Source organism: Uranotaenia lowii, chromosome 3, assembly GCF_029784155.1.
Source record: "Uranotaenia lowii strain MFRU-FL chromosome 3, ASM2978415v1, whole genome shotgun sequence".
Classification (NCBI taxonomy): Eukaryota; Metazoa; Arthropoda; class Insecta; order Diptera; family Culicidae; genus Uranotaenia; species Uranotaenia lowii.
Window position 1 is genome coordinate 366298949 of NC_073693.1, and position 17287 is coordinate 366316235.

Below are 17287 nucleotides of genomic sequence, written 5' to 3' on the forward strand. Positions count from 1 at the left end.
TAGCTCTTCGACTTTGACGATTCGAGGGATGTTCTTCGAAGAAAAGTTTTAAGAATATCGATAAATCGCTAATTAGATGTAAATTTTGTGTAACTTTAACTTTAAGTCTTCATTTGGACCTATACTTGGTCTGTTGATTGAATAAACAAATAAACTTCTAAGTTTGTATGGAAAAACTCAATATTTTGTTCTGGAAACCAACTTGAGTTTTCTTTCTTCAGTGGAACCGAGCCTGCTATCGGTTTTGTGCCGATTTATTATTTGTTTAAATGAAATTTTCCGCTGAACAACTATATCAAAGACAATAACTTCGTATTTTATCAGGCAAAAAAGTTATCAACTGTTGAATAGGCATATGTCTTTTGGCATTACGATCAATTCAACTGTTGTACCCAGCGATGTATTGCATGACTATTTTGCAAGATGCCTCGCTAGGCCTCAGCAGTGATGTCAGATGAATTGATTGTTTTTCAATGCAAAAAGACATACACCCATTGAACAGCTAATAGCTTTTTTTCCTGATAAGATACGAGATTACGGTCTTGAATAAATTTGTTCAGCGGAAAATTTCCTTTAAACAGTTTATAAATTGGCACAAAAATCGCAAGCAGGCTCGGTTCAACAAAAGAAAGAAAAATTATGTTGATTTTTCAAAACAGAATATTGAATTTTCTGATACAAACCTAATAGTCAAATTAGACACCAGAGATGGAAATGGGTTGGGACTTTGAGACATGAAACCTGAGACATGTTCGAGACCTGCAACAGCTCACGTGTAATTTCTTACGTTGTTTTAGGTCTCAGGTTTTACGTTTCAAGTCTCACTTCGCGCATCTCACATTCCACTTCTCTCTCCTCACGTCTTGTGTCTCATTTTTCGATTCTGACGTTTCACTTCTAAGGTCCCATTTCTCATTTTTCACATCTTCCTTTTCACGTCAGGTTTCAGGTCTCAGAACTTAGATCTCAATTTTCGGGTTTCAAGTTTCAGGGCTCATTTCATAGACCATAGGTTACAGATCTCTGGTTGCAGGTTGCATGTCTCAAGCCTTATGCCTTATATCTCGAATTTCAGAGCTTTGGTATATGCACAACTTTTAACTTTTAAAAGCTGCGAGGAATGCATGAATGAGATATCAAGAAAGGCTCTTGAATGGAATCCAAGAAGGTCTGTCGACGAAAACCTTGATTGGCGTCAAGTAAAGAGAAGCTGGCACTAGATCATTACCGGTGGAGAACTTTTAATTCGGTCCTATGCGTAGGACTATCGGGGATGGAACCTGGAAGTGCCTTAGGTGCAAAAGAATTTTAGTGAGTTACGGATTCAAGGGGATCGCGGCTTTCGGATAAGAAGCAAAACAACAACTCAAACTACATTGAAGTTATTTATTCGTTATTTTTATGTCGCTGAGGTGAACAAAAACGGAAAAACTGTGTAAATTAAAGGGTTCTCTTCTTCTTTATATTCTGCTTTGGTGAGCAAAGCAAAGTTATCTTTTTCGCGTTTGGTTTTCGTTTAGTCTTTTCCTTTTTGTAAAACTTAGCTTTCCACAAAACATTTTCCCCATAATATATTAAAGTGTTGCGCCAAAACTGTAACTTTTCTTCAGATTATAACCTAACCGAGGAAGTGCTTGCCTCAACACACTTATGTACAGTTGAACAGGACTCTCGACAACTTGATAGAGGGGGATTTTTGTGTTGCATTTTCCTAGTTATGTTTAGCTTTAAAGAGTACGGCTTTTGCTGTTTGTCGTCTGGGTTGTTCGTTATTGAACTTGCTTTTTGCTATCTTATCGTGTAAAATAGAGCTTTCTGTGAGTCAATATTTTTGCAATTGGTTTGTGTCCAAACTTCACCCGGTTATCGATGATGTGTTCATTTGGAATTAACTTCGGTACGTCACGCTTTTCCTAGAGGAGTGATCAGTGCCAATCGCCATGATTCATTAATATTCAGATTTAGTTTGTTTTAAGTGCATTTGGATCGTTTCATTTAGATGATCATCCTTGCTCACTACTTATCATAAGACATTGAAAAAACAATTCAAGAGTCGCTTGTTATTACTTTTTTTTTATCTTTAGTCAGCTTACAAAGAGTTAAATGTTTCTTTCTTCTTTACACGTTTTCAGCTTTGTTTTAATTCGAATTTATGTAGTTTTCACTCTCATTATATCCCCATAAAACACCTTTCTTATCTCTCCATAATTGTTTGTTGCAGAGTGACTTTAAATGTAACTTTACAGTTAAGTTATGACTAGAAAAAATTACCTTCATATCTTCAGCCTTTCCCGCAGGGATTTCAATAAAGTGGGACCGAAAAAACAACAACTCTTCTCTTCGAAATATTTAATCTTGCGCTTTCGTCTTTTGCACTCAAAGTAGTTGCCGAAATCTTATTGAATAAATTTAGTTATCACAATTTGTTTTTCTTTCTTCCTTCGATTCTTCGCTCGACTTCTTTCTCGGTTAAATCGAAAGATCCTACCATATCTCTAGGGATTGTTATATGAGAAAGGACTCGACAGTTTATTTTAGTTTTTTGATGGGTCTTAGCTTGAAATAAGGGGATCATAGTACTAATTATGTTACTTCTTTTTAGCTAAACAGTTTCGATTCACTCACAGTGCTTCTGTTGTTTTTTTTTCTCTCTAGATTCTTGGAACGCTGTCTTTCGACATCGTCAATTTACGAAGACCATTTTCACTGATCAAGATGCCTAGTTCGAGTAAGTGGATGACGCTCCGTTACTGCCAGATCCGTTCAGATTCTCTGGATTTACCGGTGATGGATTCTCTGTAATGGGTTGAAAAGGAAAGGTAAGTTAAGTGTGATTATTTAAAAAGTTCTTAAATGTTTCCTGAAAAGAAACCTAGACACTTCACGGCAATTGAGCAGTTCCGCGTTGCCGAAGCAATTGGAAACGACCCTTCCTAGAATGGAGATGGTCCTGATAACAAATTTAAATAATTTAAATAAAGACGGATCACTCAAGTACCAAAAAGTGCAGAATGTTTAGAACAGCTTATATCGCTTTCTGGACTGGCTCGTAGACCGAACTGCTTTCTTAAGACTGGGCTCTGTTAACTCGTCTCCGTTTCAAATAACCTCATTGGAGTCATCTGGGACTTCCGACCTTTCTCCTCTTCGTCAATAATTTGAATGCTTATTCTTGAGCCGGAAAAACTGCTGTACGCCGATGATCTCAAAATTTTCCGAACAATCTCCTCGTTAGTCGAATGCTGCGCTCTCCAAAAGGACATTGGGGCTTATTCTGCGACTCGAGTGACGTGACTCACGAAATTTCACTTCTTCGTCCTGACTCCAAAAAAATGCTTCAGAAAAGAAATTTGTGTATCGATGAGCTCTGCTCTGAAGACCAAAAACAGCTCATAATCCGAACGAAAATTTCGAAGCTAGAGAGGCTACTGAGGCCAGCAGAACGATATGAAATTGTCAACGACTATCCTGAACCGCACATCGGTCGTCAAGCATGGAGCTATCATGGAATCTGCAGATAGAGCATGTAATAGCCAAGGCTACAACAGCTCTATGGGTCTGCCTCAAAGTAGTAGGGAAAAAATGGGGACTAAGGCCGAAAATTATCCATTTGATATTTATAGCTGTAATAAGACCCAAAATCTCCTATACCTCCTTAGTATGGTGGACCAAAACTGTGCAAGGTACATCCCAGAAGAAACTAGCGAAGCTTCAATGAATAGCAACACTACATATAACTGGCGCCATGCGAAGCACATCAAGCGAGGGTCTAATTGCACTACTAAATATTCTGCCACTACATCAATTTATTGAGCTAGAGGCAGAACGTAGTGCCTTGAGACTCTCTAAAATCAAAACTCTATGAGGGAGATCTCACAGGACATCTAAAAATCCTGAAAAAATTTAAAATCAACTCACTAATTGTAAAGAATGATGGATGGATGACTGGATGGAGCCCGTATTTCACCTAGACATACCATGCAATGTAACTATCAACGATAGGGACGTGTGGGAGTCAAGTGGTCCTGCGATTCCTCCCGGATCGATTAAATTCTTTACTGATGGGTCAAACATGGATAATAGAACTGGGGCAGGGGTGTTCGGACCTAGACTCATGATCTCTATTCCTATGGGAAACTGGCCAACAGAAGTTCCAGCAATTCTAGAATGCACTTTAGCCTGTTTGAAAAGAGTATACAGGCACACAAGTATCTGCATGTTCTCTGACAGACAGGCCGCTTTTCGAGCACTAAGTACGTTCTTGTACTCCCAAACTTGTATGGGAATATATTGTTGCACTAAGAAACCTGGCCATAAGGAACAGAGTATTTTTATTCTGGGTACTAGGCCACTGCTGTATCCTAGGGAACGAAGAAGCAGACCAACTAGCTAGGGAAGGATCTGTTGATTGAACCTGAACCTTTTTGCGGAGTATCGAGAAGTGCCTTGACTATGGAGCTCAAGAACTGGGAAAGCACCAGTATTGTTTCCAACAGGAAAACAGCGGAGGGAGCAACTCAGGAATTCGTTGAATTGTTCCAATATGATTCGTAGCGTTGTGATGTGGTCCACACATGATCGCCCGGATCGGAATCCAGCTTGTTGCTGTCGGAGTGTAGCGTCGATTTTCCCCTGGATCCTGTTCAGGATCACTTTGCAGAGTACTTTGAGAGTTGTACAGATCAAAGTTATGGGCCCTGCTATTACATAAGGCGAGTCACGAGTCATTTTACTCGAGTGATCCATTTTGGCATTATAGTAGTCGAATCGAGTCAAACTTCAGTCGAGTAGCTCGACTGAGTCGACTGCTTGAAAGTTCGTGACTCAGCTGTCACGATTAAGCGAGCCAAGTTTGTTTTCATAGTTGTTCAGTTGTCCTGCATCAGAGGCGCCAGGTGTCCTGATTTATCAGGATTTGTCCTGATTTTCGAGAGACCGCAAATTCTAAAAAAAAATTGTTTGATTTTCTCACCATTTCATAATGAATTTAGTTATAATTTAGATATCTTTTGAAAAATCAGGACAAATTAGGACATTTTAGAGGGCTTTTTTCAAAAATAAGGACAATTCAAGCGTTTTTGAAAAATCAGGCCTCTCGAAAATCAGGACAAATCCTGAAAAATCGGGACACCTGACACCCCTGCTGATGTTTGACATGAGGAAATATTTCAAATACGGTTTGAAAAATGACAGTCGCCATTCGAGCAGTCAAATTAATTCGATCAGTTTCACTCGACTACCATAATACGACATTTTGCTCGACTCGTCAGTGACTGGAGTCGAGTCGAGTTGCTCGACTCGTTTTATGTAATAGGGCCCTATGTCTCGTCAGTTACCACACTCTGTCAGGTCTCCTTTCTTTACGAGGATACCTTGCATACAGTCGCCCGGGAATGTTGCAGTATCCCAAATTTCAGCGAAAAGACGGTGCAACATTTGTGCTGACAAGGCGCAGGTCGGCTTTCAGCATTTCAGCAGGGATGCAATCGATCCCAGATGCTTTGTTGGATTTCATGTCTTTGATTGCCGCTTCTATTTCAGCCAGCGAGGCGCTTCCGAGTTGACGCCATTTATGCGACTTACTGTTGGCGCTTCGAGCGGCGGATTCTGTTGGCCATCGCTATTCGTGACTCGGATGAATTGTTCGAAGTGCTCAGTCCATCGTTTGAGCTGATCTGTTCGATCGATCAATAACTGACCTGCTCGGTCTTTAAGCGGCATTCTAGTATTAGTCTTTGCACCACTAAGGCAGCGAGAAATGTCATAAAGTAATCGAATTTCTCCATTGACGGTGGCTCTTTCTCCCTCTTCGGCTACGGATTTTGTCCAGGCTCTCTTGTCTCATCTACAAGCTCTTTTAACTGTCTTTTCCAGCTCCGCAATATCGTAAGCGGGTTAAGCCCCAAGGATTAAAGAAATATGGAGTATTTTTGGGAAGGAGATCTGCAGAGGGACTCGACTTAAATTTATATTGACAGAAGCGACAGTAGAAGGTGAAGAAATTCAAATTTCAAAAAATTCAAACAATTTGTCGACGAAGAAAATCCTAACTGTGGTCAACTGAAGGCCAAAAACTTTAAATCTGCAACAACAGTGTTGATCTTTCATGGGGGTTCAATACGCAAATAAGTACGCAGCTGAGCAACAGGCCAAAATTCAATCAGTTACAATAAGCGAAAACTTAGGTCTCAAAAACAACTAAGAATAAACAACAAAACATCTAAAGTAAGCTAGAAATCAGGAAAATGTGATAGAACTAAAAAAAATAACAAAAAACAGAATTGATATAAATGTGCGCATTTCGTTGGTTGGCTTTTATTTTCGATTGTTTTTTTTTTATGTTAACTCCTCCCGCTTGGTTTTCGTTTTCAGGTTTATTCAAGCTAGATACGAATATTTGTTTTTTTTTTTGTGTTGATAAGTATACCATTTTTAGTATAGTTTTTCTTTTAGATTTTATTTTCACTAACCTAGTATTGGTTACCACTAACTAAAGTAAATTATTTCCACCTGCACAATGCTTATTTCGTCGATTTTTGTTTCCATTAATTGTCCTCATTGATCATCTGTAATCTACTGTTGTTTTCATAATCATAATGCTTACTCACGCAGTCTCGCGAATTCATTCAAACAAAGTTGTACGTTTTTTTTCTATTCCATTCTTGATCTCGTTCATTTTAAATTCATTCTCTTTCTACAAACTAAAACTTGCATAAACATAAACGAGTAATAATAGTAATAGTAATAGAGCGTTACAATGATTTTTCAAAGGAGAAATTATAATATAAGTAACTAAATAAAAGCTAAGCAATAACTAAATTAACGCAACGCCGCCTCGAGAACTAATCTCTAGTTTTTTGTTGTTGATTGTATTTCAATCGTTTTTTGTAGGTAAGGTGTTAAGTTAGGCTGTCACATTGGTCGGATTTATTCGCTTGTTTTATCTTTTGTTACTTGCTACGCGTGATTGCTAAGTGTTTTGATTACTGTATTTGTTGGGTGCAATTTGTGCGTTTCCGTTTTGATTGCCTAGTTTCGATAGAAGATACCACTCTACCAGGTGGCAGTGTGTCTAGCACCACATACATTCACTTTGCAATTAAGGGATTAAGAGTTTCTCGTAAACTTAACGTAACACATCAGATGCATTTGATTGATTGAATGTTCTAAACAAGCGCATAGCCACCAATCGATTTGGGATACGAATCAACGCATTTGACACAATATAGTAGAAAGTATAAGATAGTGTTAATGGTAAACACATAATTTATTCCTTCTAGACAAATTACAAGCTAATGGATTTTACCGAATAAGTCATAGAGAAAAAAATGTTCACCTTTCGAATGCTTACGCACATGTCACCTTACAAAATAGCTGGGATAGACGATTTATTTTATTGAACCTTTTTCAACCTTTAGTATTACTCTTTAGCTCTTTAACTTACACAGCTAATTAAGATAATTTCTTTGTTTAGACTGAAATGAGAATTTTCAGCCAGCCGTTTTATATCAGTAGTTTAAATTTTTATCCATAAACTTCTATAAACGAATTTTGATCTTGTACGTGACAAAACAAGAAATACCAAGGGTGAACAATCACCCCAAAGTGTACTAAGCCCAGATAGGCGTCTATTTATTTCCATCACTTTCTTACGGTTAAAAGAATAGAAACAAATCAGAATTGCGTAGCACGCTTCACTTTGTTCCAGTGGTGGTAACGAGGGTCGTATTGCTACCACTGTTGTTAGCGTTAGGTTTCTGCTTTTCGGTAGAACTATTTTCCGAACTATCTTTTGGGACTTCAGCGTCGCCTCCACCCTCAACTTCCATCGTTTGTTCTACTTTACTGCTTATATCAGTATTATTGCTATTACCTGATGGTGTAGATTGAGAACCACTGACGGGTGTCGCTCCTGTGCCTCCTGTCATCGGTGGTGTTCCTGTCTCAGTTGGACTACCGACGGCTCCACTGTTGCTGTTGTTTCCTCCACCATTTAGTGGTGATTTCTTCAGGTCACCTTCCGATTGTTCTGAGCCTGTTGGGCCAGCAGAATCGGTCCGTTTCGGGTTCACCGGACTTCCTTCGGCTGTAGCAACAGCACTTGTGTTTGTGTTAGCAGAAATTGGTGTACTGGCTTGAGGAGGTGAACCACGTTTCACATCATCCCCAACTGAAGCGACAGCGCCCGAAGGACCCAATGAATTTGAAGACGGCGCTCCATTACTATCGTGTTCGGGCTTTCCAGCGTTGATGGCCGCCTGGGGAGAGTTTCGCTCTTCGGTAACCGGCCTGATCGGAAGCTGTTTCGAGGAGTCTGTTTTGATTATATTCGATGACGTTGGATCCATCACTGGTGGTCCTGGAGCTAAGGGAGGCGCCACCGTGATGGATGGTTTGGCTGCCGCTGGTGCTGGTGCGTTGTGTGGATGGGGAAGTGATGGAGCTCCCGCAGAATGTGGGGAGCTCTGCCGACTGAGCGGATGTGAATGGGGATGGTGATTATTAATACTAGGGACGTTTGTACTATTTACAGATAATCCGGCCTGAGCCAGAGAAGAAGGAACTGATGATTGGGATGTAGGAGCTGCTGATGGGTTGCCACTGTTGTTGTTGTTGGTAGGTGGCGTTGCCGTCCGGCTGATATTGTTGCCGGATTTGCTGCTCAAGGACAGCGGACTGCCAGCTGGAATTGACGAATGTACCGAAGGTGACGAATAATACGGATGTGAATGAGAATGGTGCGGCGGCAAAGCGGCACTGCTGATTGGAGTTGATAGCGGACTTGAATGAGATTTTGTAGACAGTGATAGCGGACCGGAGCTGTGTTGTTGTGCACTGGCCGAAGGATTCGTCGAAAGATTCAGTGAACCGTGTGCTGGAGGAATGTGGCTCAGGCTAAGGTTCTGGGCCCCTGGCAGTCCCGCATGCGATAGATTCAAGCTACTCATGTAGCTGGAGCTGATCGATGATTGAGCTAAACTATGGCTGTACGCTACTGCTAAGCTTGTGGGGATCGAAGAATGTCCCCCTAGACTCGTCGGTGGCTGTGGAACAAGTCCGGCCGCCGAAGGATGCGATAGATTCAACGAGGACGATGGTGAACCCTGTGGCACTTGTGGTAAACCTAGCCCCATTCCGAGACTTAGCGATGGGTGTAATCCATGATGTGGAGAACCCAGTCCTTGCATCTGTAAGGGTCCTTGAGATCTCATCGGAAGACCCAACGGCGAAGGCAATCCAGGTGGCATGCCCATCGGGTAAAACTGTCGCTGTAGAGGATGTATCAAATGTTGAGAGGCTGCGATCATTCGCTCTCGTTCCCTTTCTCTTTCTCGTTCGCGCTCCCTTCTCTCGCGTTCTTCCTTCTCTCGCATTTCGCGTTCTCTTTGCTCTTTTTCTCGCTGTTCTTTCTCTCGTCGCTCACGTTCTTCCTTCTCTCGTTGTTCCTTCTCACGCTGCTCTCGTTCCCTTTGTTCTCGCAACTCTTTCTCTCGTTCTATCGCCTCGCGAGCTTCCCGGGCTCGTTGTTCCTCTTCACGCATCCGGGCCCGACGCTCTTCCTCCATCTTCAGATGTTCATGGATACTGGCCGCTCCAAGACCCATGCCCGGAATCATACCGGCGTACAGGTTCGGTGGATATGGTAGCGAAGAGTACAGCGGATGGGCTGCTGCAGCTGCCGCAGCTGCCGCCGGATGATGGTTGGCTGCTCGCAGCATCTGGAACCGCGGATCCAAATAGATGGCCGGATCGTGGTAGGCTAGCGCGGCTGGATTAAACAGATTGCCTGTTTGGGGTAAAACAATGAAAAATGATGAGTTTCAGTTTTATTGCAGCGGTACCATCAACTCGCAATCTCGCAAAAATCGCTAAAAAACTAGTTTTGAACCCTTGAAAAAGGTACATAACAGCCGAAACGTCGAGTTAAGCTATGACAATTGCATTCAAAACCATCTAATGCTGTCAATTTTGTTCAGATGTTAAAATAATAGTGCCTGTGGTTCAGAACAGTTACTCTCTTTTTTTCAACACCAATGATGGTGCTGGCCACGTCCTTAACAAGTATTTGGCGACAGATTATTGAAAAGTTAATTTAGACAGTACACTGCAAGTCGATGGTAGTTCCGTAAAATGAAAATGTCAAAAAGTAAATCCAAGCTATCATCAAGTTACCTAACATACCTGGCGGCATTCCCGGTATCGATCCGAACCCTGCGGCAGCGGCATAAGCATCCATGGGAAATGACCCCGCCGGATGCGTGAGCCGTTCGTCGGGCCTGTACGGTTGGAATCCACTGCGTGCCAACAGCTCCGAAGGGATCGCCGATGAGCTTGGGGGATTGAGCCTTTGTATCTGAAAGAAGTCAACCATGGATTAGATCAATCGTACTTAAATTTCGTAATAAATTTCACCAACCTTCTCCGGTGGTTGAGGCGAGGAGCGCTTCTTGGGGTCGCCACCTCGAGCGACGTCCGCACTCCTCACCCGACTCTCCGACATAGCACTGCCCCGGGAGTCGTTCATCTCGCGACGATCCATGCCACCGACCGAGTCCCGTCCTCGACCATCCGGAGGACCACGGCCATCGTTTCCGCCTCCGCCGCCGGGACCTCCTCCACCGCCGCCTCCACCTCCACCCGGTTCGTCATCCTTGGCGTCGGCTTGTTTGGCCAGGTTACGCAACGCCGCAGCGAACGACGCCCGGCCATTGCCGCTGTTAGCCACGCCGCCGGCTGCCGAAGCGCTCTGCACTGATTGATTAGGTGAAGGTTGCACCACACCGACGGGAGTCCCTCCTGAATGTTGCGGATGTTGTGCACCAGGTGGCAGCGATCCTGTGGCGCCCGGTGGCAGATGATTCGAACCGACTATATGATTAGAGTGCGGCGAAACGGAAGACGGATGATGCAACGAGGGAAGCTGGGGCGAAGGAATTGGCGGCGCTGGGCTCGTGACTGGACGCTTCTGTGTCAACTTTGAGGGAACTAAGGAAAATAGGAAATGAAAAAAAATTATTAATCTTTAATTCTTTACAGATTGACATTCAAAGTTTGTCGGATGTTGGAGAGATCAGTAGATTTACTGTCAAGGGTGTCACGACCTCTTTATTATTGCAGCTGAATTAATAATTCCAGAACCAACAGAAGAAGAAAAAAGAACGCATCACCATGCGGGTTCAAATCCCCTGTTAACCATTTGGCGGTTCAACTAACTGCTGGACCCCGACGACGACGACGAGGTTGATTAGTTTGCGTTGCTCCCGCGACTACAAATTGGTGCATGAACTGTGTGATGATGATTTGACTTTGCTACTTTAAGAAGAGTATAGAAGTAGAAAGAAGCGCGCACGACAGTTAGTTTGTCAGAGCATTTAAATTTGACGGGTGAAAAAGTTACACACACCATATACGAGAAATGAGGGTATCGTTCCTGTGAATATGACCCTCGACAAGTAAGAATTAGAATCATTCGGGAAGAAGTCGCAAGTCTCTCCTATAAAAAAAACAGACAGAGGGAGTACAGATCGTTTCCCGCGGTTGATCTTTCCCTGGCCCAATGCTGATGATGAGGATGATGGCGGCTTGCGTGACAAGCTGTTAATATGCTGTTGTTGTGATGCGCCGTTGCGTTAACGATGAATGGTTTTAATGAAATGGCCCACGCGTTTCTATTAATATGATGATTTCTTTTTTTTCGTGGGTATCCCAACACACTCTTTCGGGTAGGTATAAATAAATAAATAAATAATACGACTCGACTCACAAGAAGGATCAACGTTTGGTTGGTTGGAATTTAGTTGATTTTCACAACGCGGTTTTTCCATCCCAAACGATCCGTTCACGGTTTTAAGAGTCACATTTAGGCCAGATGATCAACGCCGGTACGAAAATCAGATTTTTAATTCGAAGAGTTCAAAATTCATACCCGCTCTTGGTCGCATTTTCAAGTCCAACAATTAACCAATTTTATAACTTATGCAATTTTTTTTAACTATTGTTTACTCTCTACTCTAAAGACATTTTATTTGTGATATTGGTAGGAACATAAAAAATGTGTTTGAAACAAAAGGATGTGCAAAGTTAAGATCTGCGCAGAATAAGAGACAGCCCAAAATCGAATGCCGCATATAAGTTTCAAATTAGTTTCAACTTGAAAGATTAATAACGGTTCATTGAAAAGCACCTTTCCTGAAATGTGAAAAATGCACATTGAACGCCCGAGTTTTGCAAAACCGTCTTTTTTAACTTAAAAAGTACGCATATAGAGGTCTTAATTTGGTTCAAGTCGGAAGATATCGACAATATTCAGCTAAGTGCTGTTGACATGATTGCTCTCAAAATTTTGAATGACATATTTATTTCTAATAAAAATAATTATAAACGGTGTTTCAAAATCCGGAAGCTCATGTAATTACACCACTGGAATCGGTATGAAATTGGCTTTCTGGTGAATATACATTTATTGCGGAAATCTTGAGATAATGTAATCAAAATCCAATGCCAAGTTGAATTTGAGTGCAAGAGATTTTGAAATTTGAATTTGCATTTGAAAATTTGCAAATTTTGAATTTGAAATTGTTGCAAATTTGAAAATTGCAAATTGACAAAAAATTCAAAAAACAGCTACCTTTGAAAATTTGCCAAAAATCTGTGTTTCGTATTTTGACAACCCAAAGGGTTATACGGTCAAAATTTGGTCAAGGGAAAACGCGTGTAAATCGATGAAATTGTTTATTTAAAAAATCAAATTAAATTTCTTTTTCAAGTTTAATTAGTATAAAATTAAGGAAAAATATTTAGTCAGGCTTCCGTTTTTCCAAATCCAAATTGCTGGACCTTACGCTTAACCCCTGCCATCAGATTATGTACAGCCACCTTGTCCACCTTTTTCGCCGCAGAAAGCCAGTTTGCCTTGAACTGCTGCTCGTCCTTAGCAGTTTTTTTTTGTCTTCTTTAGGTTCCGCTTGACAATAGCCCAGTATTTCTCAATTGGGCGGAGCTCTGGCGTGTTGGGAGGGTTCTTGTCCTTGGGAACCACCTGCACGTTGTTGGCGGCGTACCACTCCATGGCCTTTTTACCGTAAAGTCAAGATGCCAAATCCGCCCAAAACAGTACGGAACAACCGTGTTTCTTCAGAAAAGGCAGCAGACGTTTATTCAAACACTCTTTCACGTAAATTTCTTGGTTGACAGTCCTGGAAGCTATGAAAATGCTGCTTTTCAAGCCACGGATGCAAATGGCTTGTCAAACCAGATATTTCTTCGCGAATTCTGACAGTTTCATGTGTTTGAAAATATCTGATACCTTTCCCCTTCCTTTTGCCGTATAAAACTCCTGTCCCGGAAGCTGCTTGTAGTCGGCTTTGACGTAGGTTTCGTCGTCCATTACCACGCAGTCAAACTTCGTCAGCATCGTCGTGAACAGCCTCCGGGATCGCGCTTTGGCCGTCGTATTTTGTTTATCATCGCGATTTGGAGTCACTACCTTCTTGTAAGTCGATAGTCCGGCTCGTTTTATGGCTCGATGCACGGTTTTAGACTATACACCCAGCTTTTTTACGGCATCTCGGCGAGAGAGTTTAGGGTTTCGCTTGAAACTACCGGCAACTCTCTTTGTCGTCTCAGCGGCTTCCGGTTTTCGATTTCCCCCCGATCCAGACTTCCTGGCTGTCGAAAAACGTTCCCCAAACACTTTAATTACATTTGTAACGGTTGATTTGGCAACTTTTAGCGATTTTGTCAGCTTTGCGTGCGAGTGGCTCGGAGTTTCGCGATGCGCGAGCAAAATTTTGATACGCTGCTCTTCTTCCTTGTACGGCATTTTGACAACTGAAGAGTGAATTCCAAAATCAAAATAGGAGCAACATTCTACACATGCACACCTTCAAAATGAGGGGTGTTTAGGGTTTTTAAATGCAAAATTGAAAGAAATACGCCAAGTTGATATTGACCAAATTTCGACCTTATCACCCTTTAAGAAGAACAAATTTGAAATTGAAATGATCATCAACATTTTACAATCCCTAAAAACATTTTAGATTTTTACTTTGATGAACTTAATTAAAAAAAAAGTTTTTGGACTTTTTCACAAAATCCATACAACCGGGCCGTGCTGGACTTGTCCCGAAATTTCCATTGAATATGTTGAGATTTGTCTCATCGTAGCAATCGATGGGACAAATAACAACATACACACAGTAATCGTAACCATGGAAATGGTTTAGTAATTAAATAAAGTAATCCAAGTTCTACCACCAAGTAGTAAAGTCTCTCTTTTCCACTGCCCAAATGCTGCACAACAGGTTATGGGTCCAGCTCTAGTGGAAAGGAGGAGTAGCGGAATCAAGGGTTAACAGTCATCCAGCCAGGAAGCCGATGGAAGGATAACGAGCTGAAACCAAGGAGAGTCAACAAGCCGGGAACTGTGGAAGGAGCCATCTGGAAGGTCGTCGGACCGGGAAGCCAGCTGGAGGTCGACCAGCCAGGAAAATCGGTGGTCGTCGGATATGTACCAAGGGAGTTGGGCCGTATCCATTGCGAGCTGACCGGAATCCATAGGAAGGTTGGCAAGCCAGGAACCAGGTGGTGGTTATCCAACCAGGACCCACTGGAGGACCACCACGGAAGGTCGTCAAGCCGGTGCCATGGAAGGTCGTCGGACTGGAAAGCCAAGTGGCAGTCGCTGGGCTGAGACAACGAAGCAATCGTCGGACCAGATCCACCGTCCAAGTTCTACCAGCATGTAAAGTCTGCTTCATTTAATATTGGAACAAATTCTTTTGCTCATTGTGGCGCTCCTAGTGGACGGATTTAGAAACTTTTTTCACCCACGTGTCGGGAAATTCATTACTTTTCACCATGTATTTATGTCATAACACCAAACTATAGCATTTTGTAAACAACCGCCATGGAAGCCGAACGGAGAGATCAAATTGTGCACAGTTTTCTTGAAAATCCATTGTTGTCGGCATCGAAGCTAGCTAAACAGCTTAAAATGCCCAGAAATACCGTATTGCGTGTTATCAAGCAGTACAAGGAAACATCGGCTCGGAAGCCGCATTCGAAGCGTCGGAGTGGAACTGTCGACCGGAAACTGCGTGGGAAAGTCATCAAGGCCGTCAAGAGGAATCCCAATCTTTCAGACCGCGATTTGGCCAATAAGTTCCAGGCCGCTCACAGTACGGTGCGACGAATTCGTCTCCGGGAAGGAATAAGGTCATTCCGAGCCAGCAAACAGCCAAATCGGACGCTGAAGCAGAACAATGTGGCCAGAATCCGTGCTCGAAAGCTGTACGACCAAGTGCTGACCAAGTTCGACGGATGTATTCTGATGGAAAAACTAACTTTGATTGTAGATTTTAATTTTTAGTTCAATCAACCTTTTGTATTGGAACTCAAAACTTGATATACAAAAACCCTATCTCGTCTTTAGAATGGGTTTTTATTAAGAAGTGTAACTAAGATTGAAATTGAAACGAACCATTTTTTTTATTAAAAAACATTTTATGTCATAACAAATGTTATGTTGATATGAAATATTCTTAAAAAAAATAATTTCATACTCAATTTTATTTCGTGTCTTTTGTTCTTCTAAATACTTAAAAAAGGGTTTTAAAAATTTACACAAGGCCACCAAATTTACATTTTTCTTAGGTGCAATGAATTTAAACTAATTTGGGTTCCCCGAATCTAAATATGTATGCAATATTTCTATCAGCTTTTGTTACGACTTTTGAAAATAATAAGAGAAGTTTCTGCACTTTTTTTTACAAAAACTCAAATCAAAAACATATTATTTAAAAATAAACGTTTTATATGAATTAATCAGCTTTAAATAGAATCAAGTTTTTTTCACTTTCTGCTATGATGTCAAAAATACTTGTAATGACATTTTTCCATAATCAGTTATTTATCAATATTTGATTTTACTAGTAATAAACTCTTTATCACCAAAACTAAATGTGTTCGGCCGAATTTGACAAAATTTCTAGTTTAGGACACTATTTACCAAATCAATAATTTAAAAAAATTAGCACCAAAATGGTTATGGTAAAACATGTTTATTGAAAAAACTTTTCCTGAAATGATTTTAAAAACTTATCTTTTTTATTTCCATATTGTTTTTTTTTTTCAATTTTCAAATAAATTTACCGAATTTTATTGTACAGTTTTTTTTTTCAATTTTCTAATCAGCTTGCCGGAATTTTTTCAATCAAACTTTTCAAATTTATTTAGACATATTTTTAACTTATTGTTTCCTTGTTTTTAAATTCTGATTTTTCTTGTTCTTCAACCATAAGCCTTTAACTCCAAATGTTAAATAGTAAAACATAATTTCAACCTTCAGTTCTTTCAGGACCCAATATTTTAATCAAAAGAGACAAAATACTCAGAGCTTGTAATTTAAAGCTTAAAAACCTGCGATTGAAAATTTAAATACTTTTTATTAATATGTTTTATATGAAATCATGTTTTTTGGATCGATCATGATTTTTAAATTAATTTAAAAAGTTTGAAAAATTGTTCTAAGTAGCAACTTTAAAAATAAATTTTAATACGCAGTGTTAACTAACTTTGTATTTGATTTGTGCTTTCAATATTAATAACAAATGTTTTGAACTCATTATTTTTAATTTTTCATCAGTTTTTATCATTCAGGTAATTACTCATTTTCTAACATTTCTTTGTCAGTGTAGTTGAACATGAGGTTATTATTTAAGCTTCAAAAATGAAATTTTGATAACTGGAGGATTTTACTTTATTAAAGGTTTAATGTCTGGCTTATATAACTGGCACTTTTAAAATAATTATAAATATATTCTTCTTTTTATCAAATTTAATTAAACCATCGAACATTGAATAAATTCTGTTCAAAATTCATTTCTTATTCAGTTATCGGTAATTCACATTTTAAATCGCGAATAAATATTTTTTGTTCAAATTAAAAAATTACAGCGGAATTTCTCACTAAACCTTCAGTTGAAAATGAGGAAAAGAATTCCAAATTTAGATGAACAAAAATTAACAATTATTATCATTTTCCTAACATCTATTCATGGTAAGTTTTGTACAAGATTGGACATTTATTTTAGAATCCAGATTTTTTAATTTTAAATTTGCCAAGAAATTCTTTTGAAACTAATTTATTTCTTACTTTCTTGACTTATCGAAAATTTGAAACATTAATTAAAATATGTTTCCAAAATTTTGTTTATCAGTCATTTTTTTTAGTTTATGTGTTGAACATGAGTGACAAACGATGTAAGAAAACCTTTCCTTTTAATTT

General features: G+C 40.2%; 1 protein-coding gene across 3 annotated transcripts in view; it reads right to left on the reverse strand.

Moving 5' to 3' along the window:
* Window positions 1–1372: 1372 nt before the first annotated feature.
* LOC129751116 (uncharacterized) overlaps window positions 1373–17287 on the reverse strand; it is a 45886-nt gene continuing 29971 nt past the window's right edge. The window contains exons 2-5 of one of the 3 annotated variants that reach the window (XM_055746424.1): window positions 10418–10986; window positions 10174–10354; window positions 7874–9787; window positions 1373–2796 (exon numbers count right to left, since the gene is read on the reverse strand). In XM_055746424.1, coding sequence (XP_055602399.1) covers window positions 2720–2796; window positions 7874–9787; window positions 10174–10354; window positions 10418–10986 — 2741 coding nt within the window. In that variant the 3' untranslated portion in view covers window positions 1373–2719. Of the gene's footprint in view, window positions 2797–6396; window positions 9788–10173; window positions 10355–10417; window positions 10987–17287 lie in introns of those variants that run through there. The other 2 variants (XM_055746422.1, XM_055746423.1) reach the window with 2 other exon arrangements.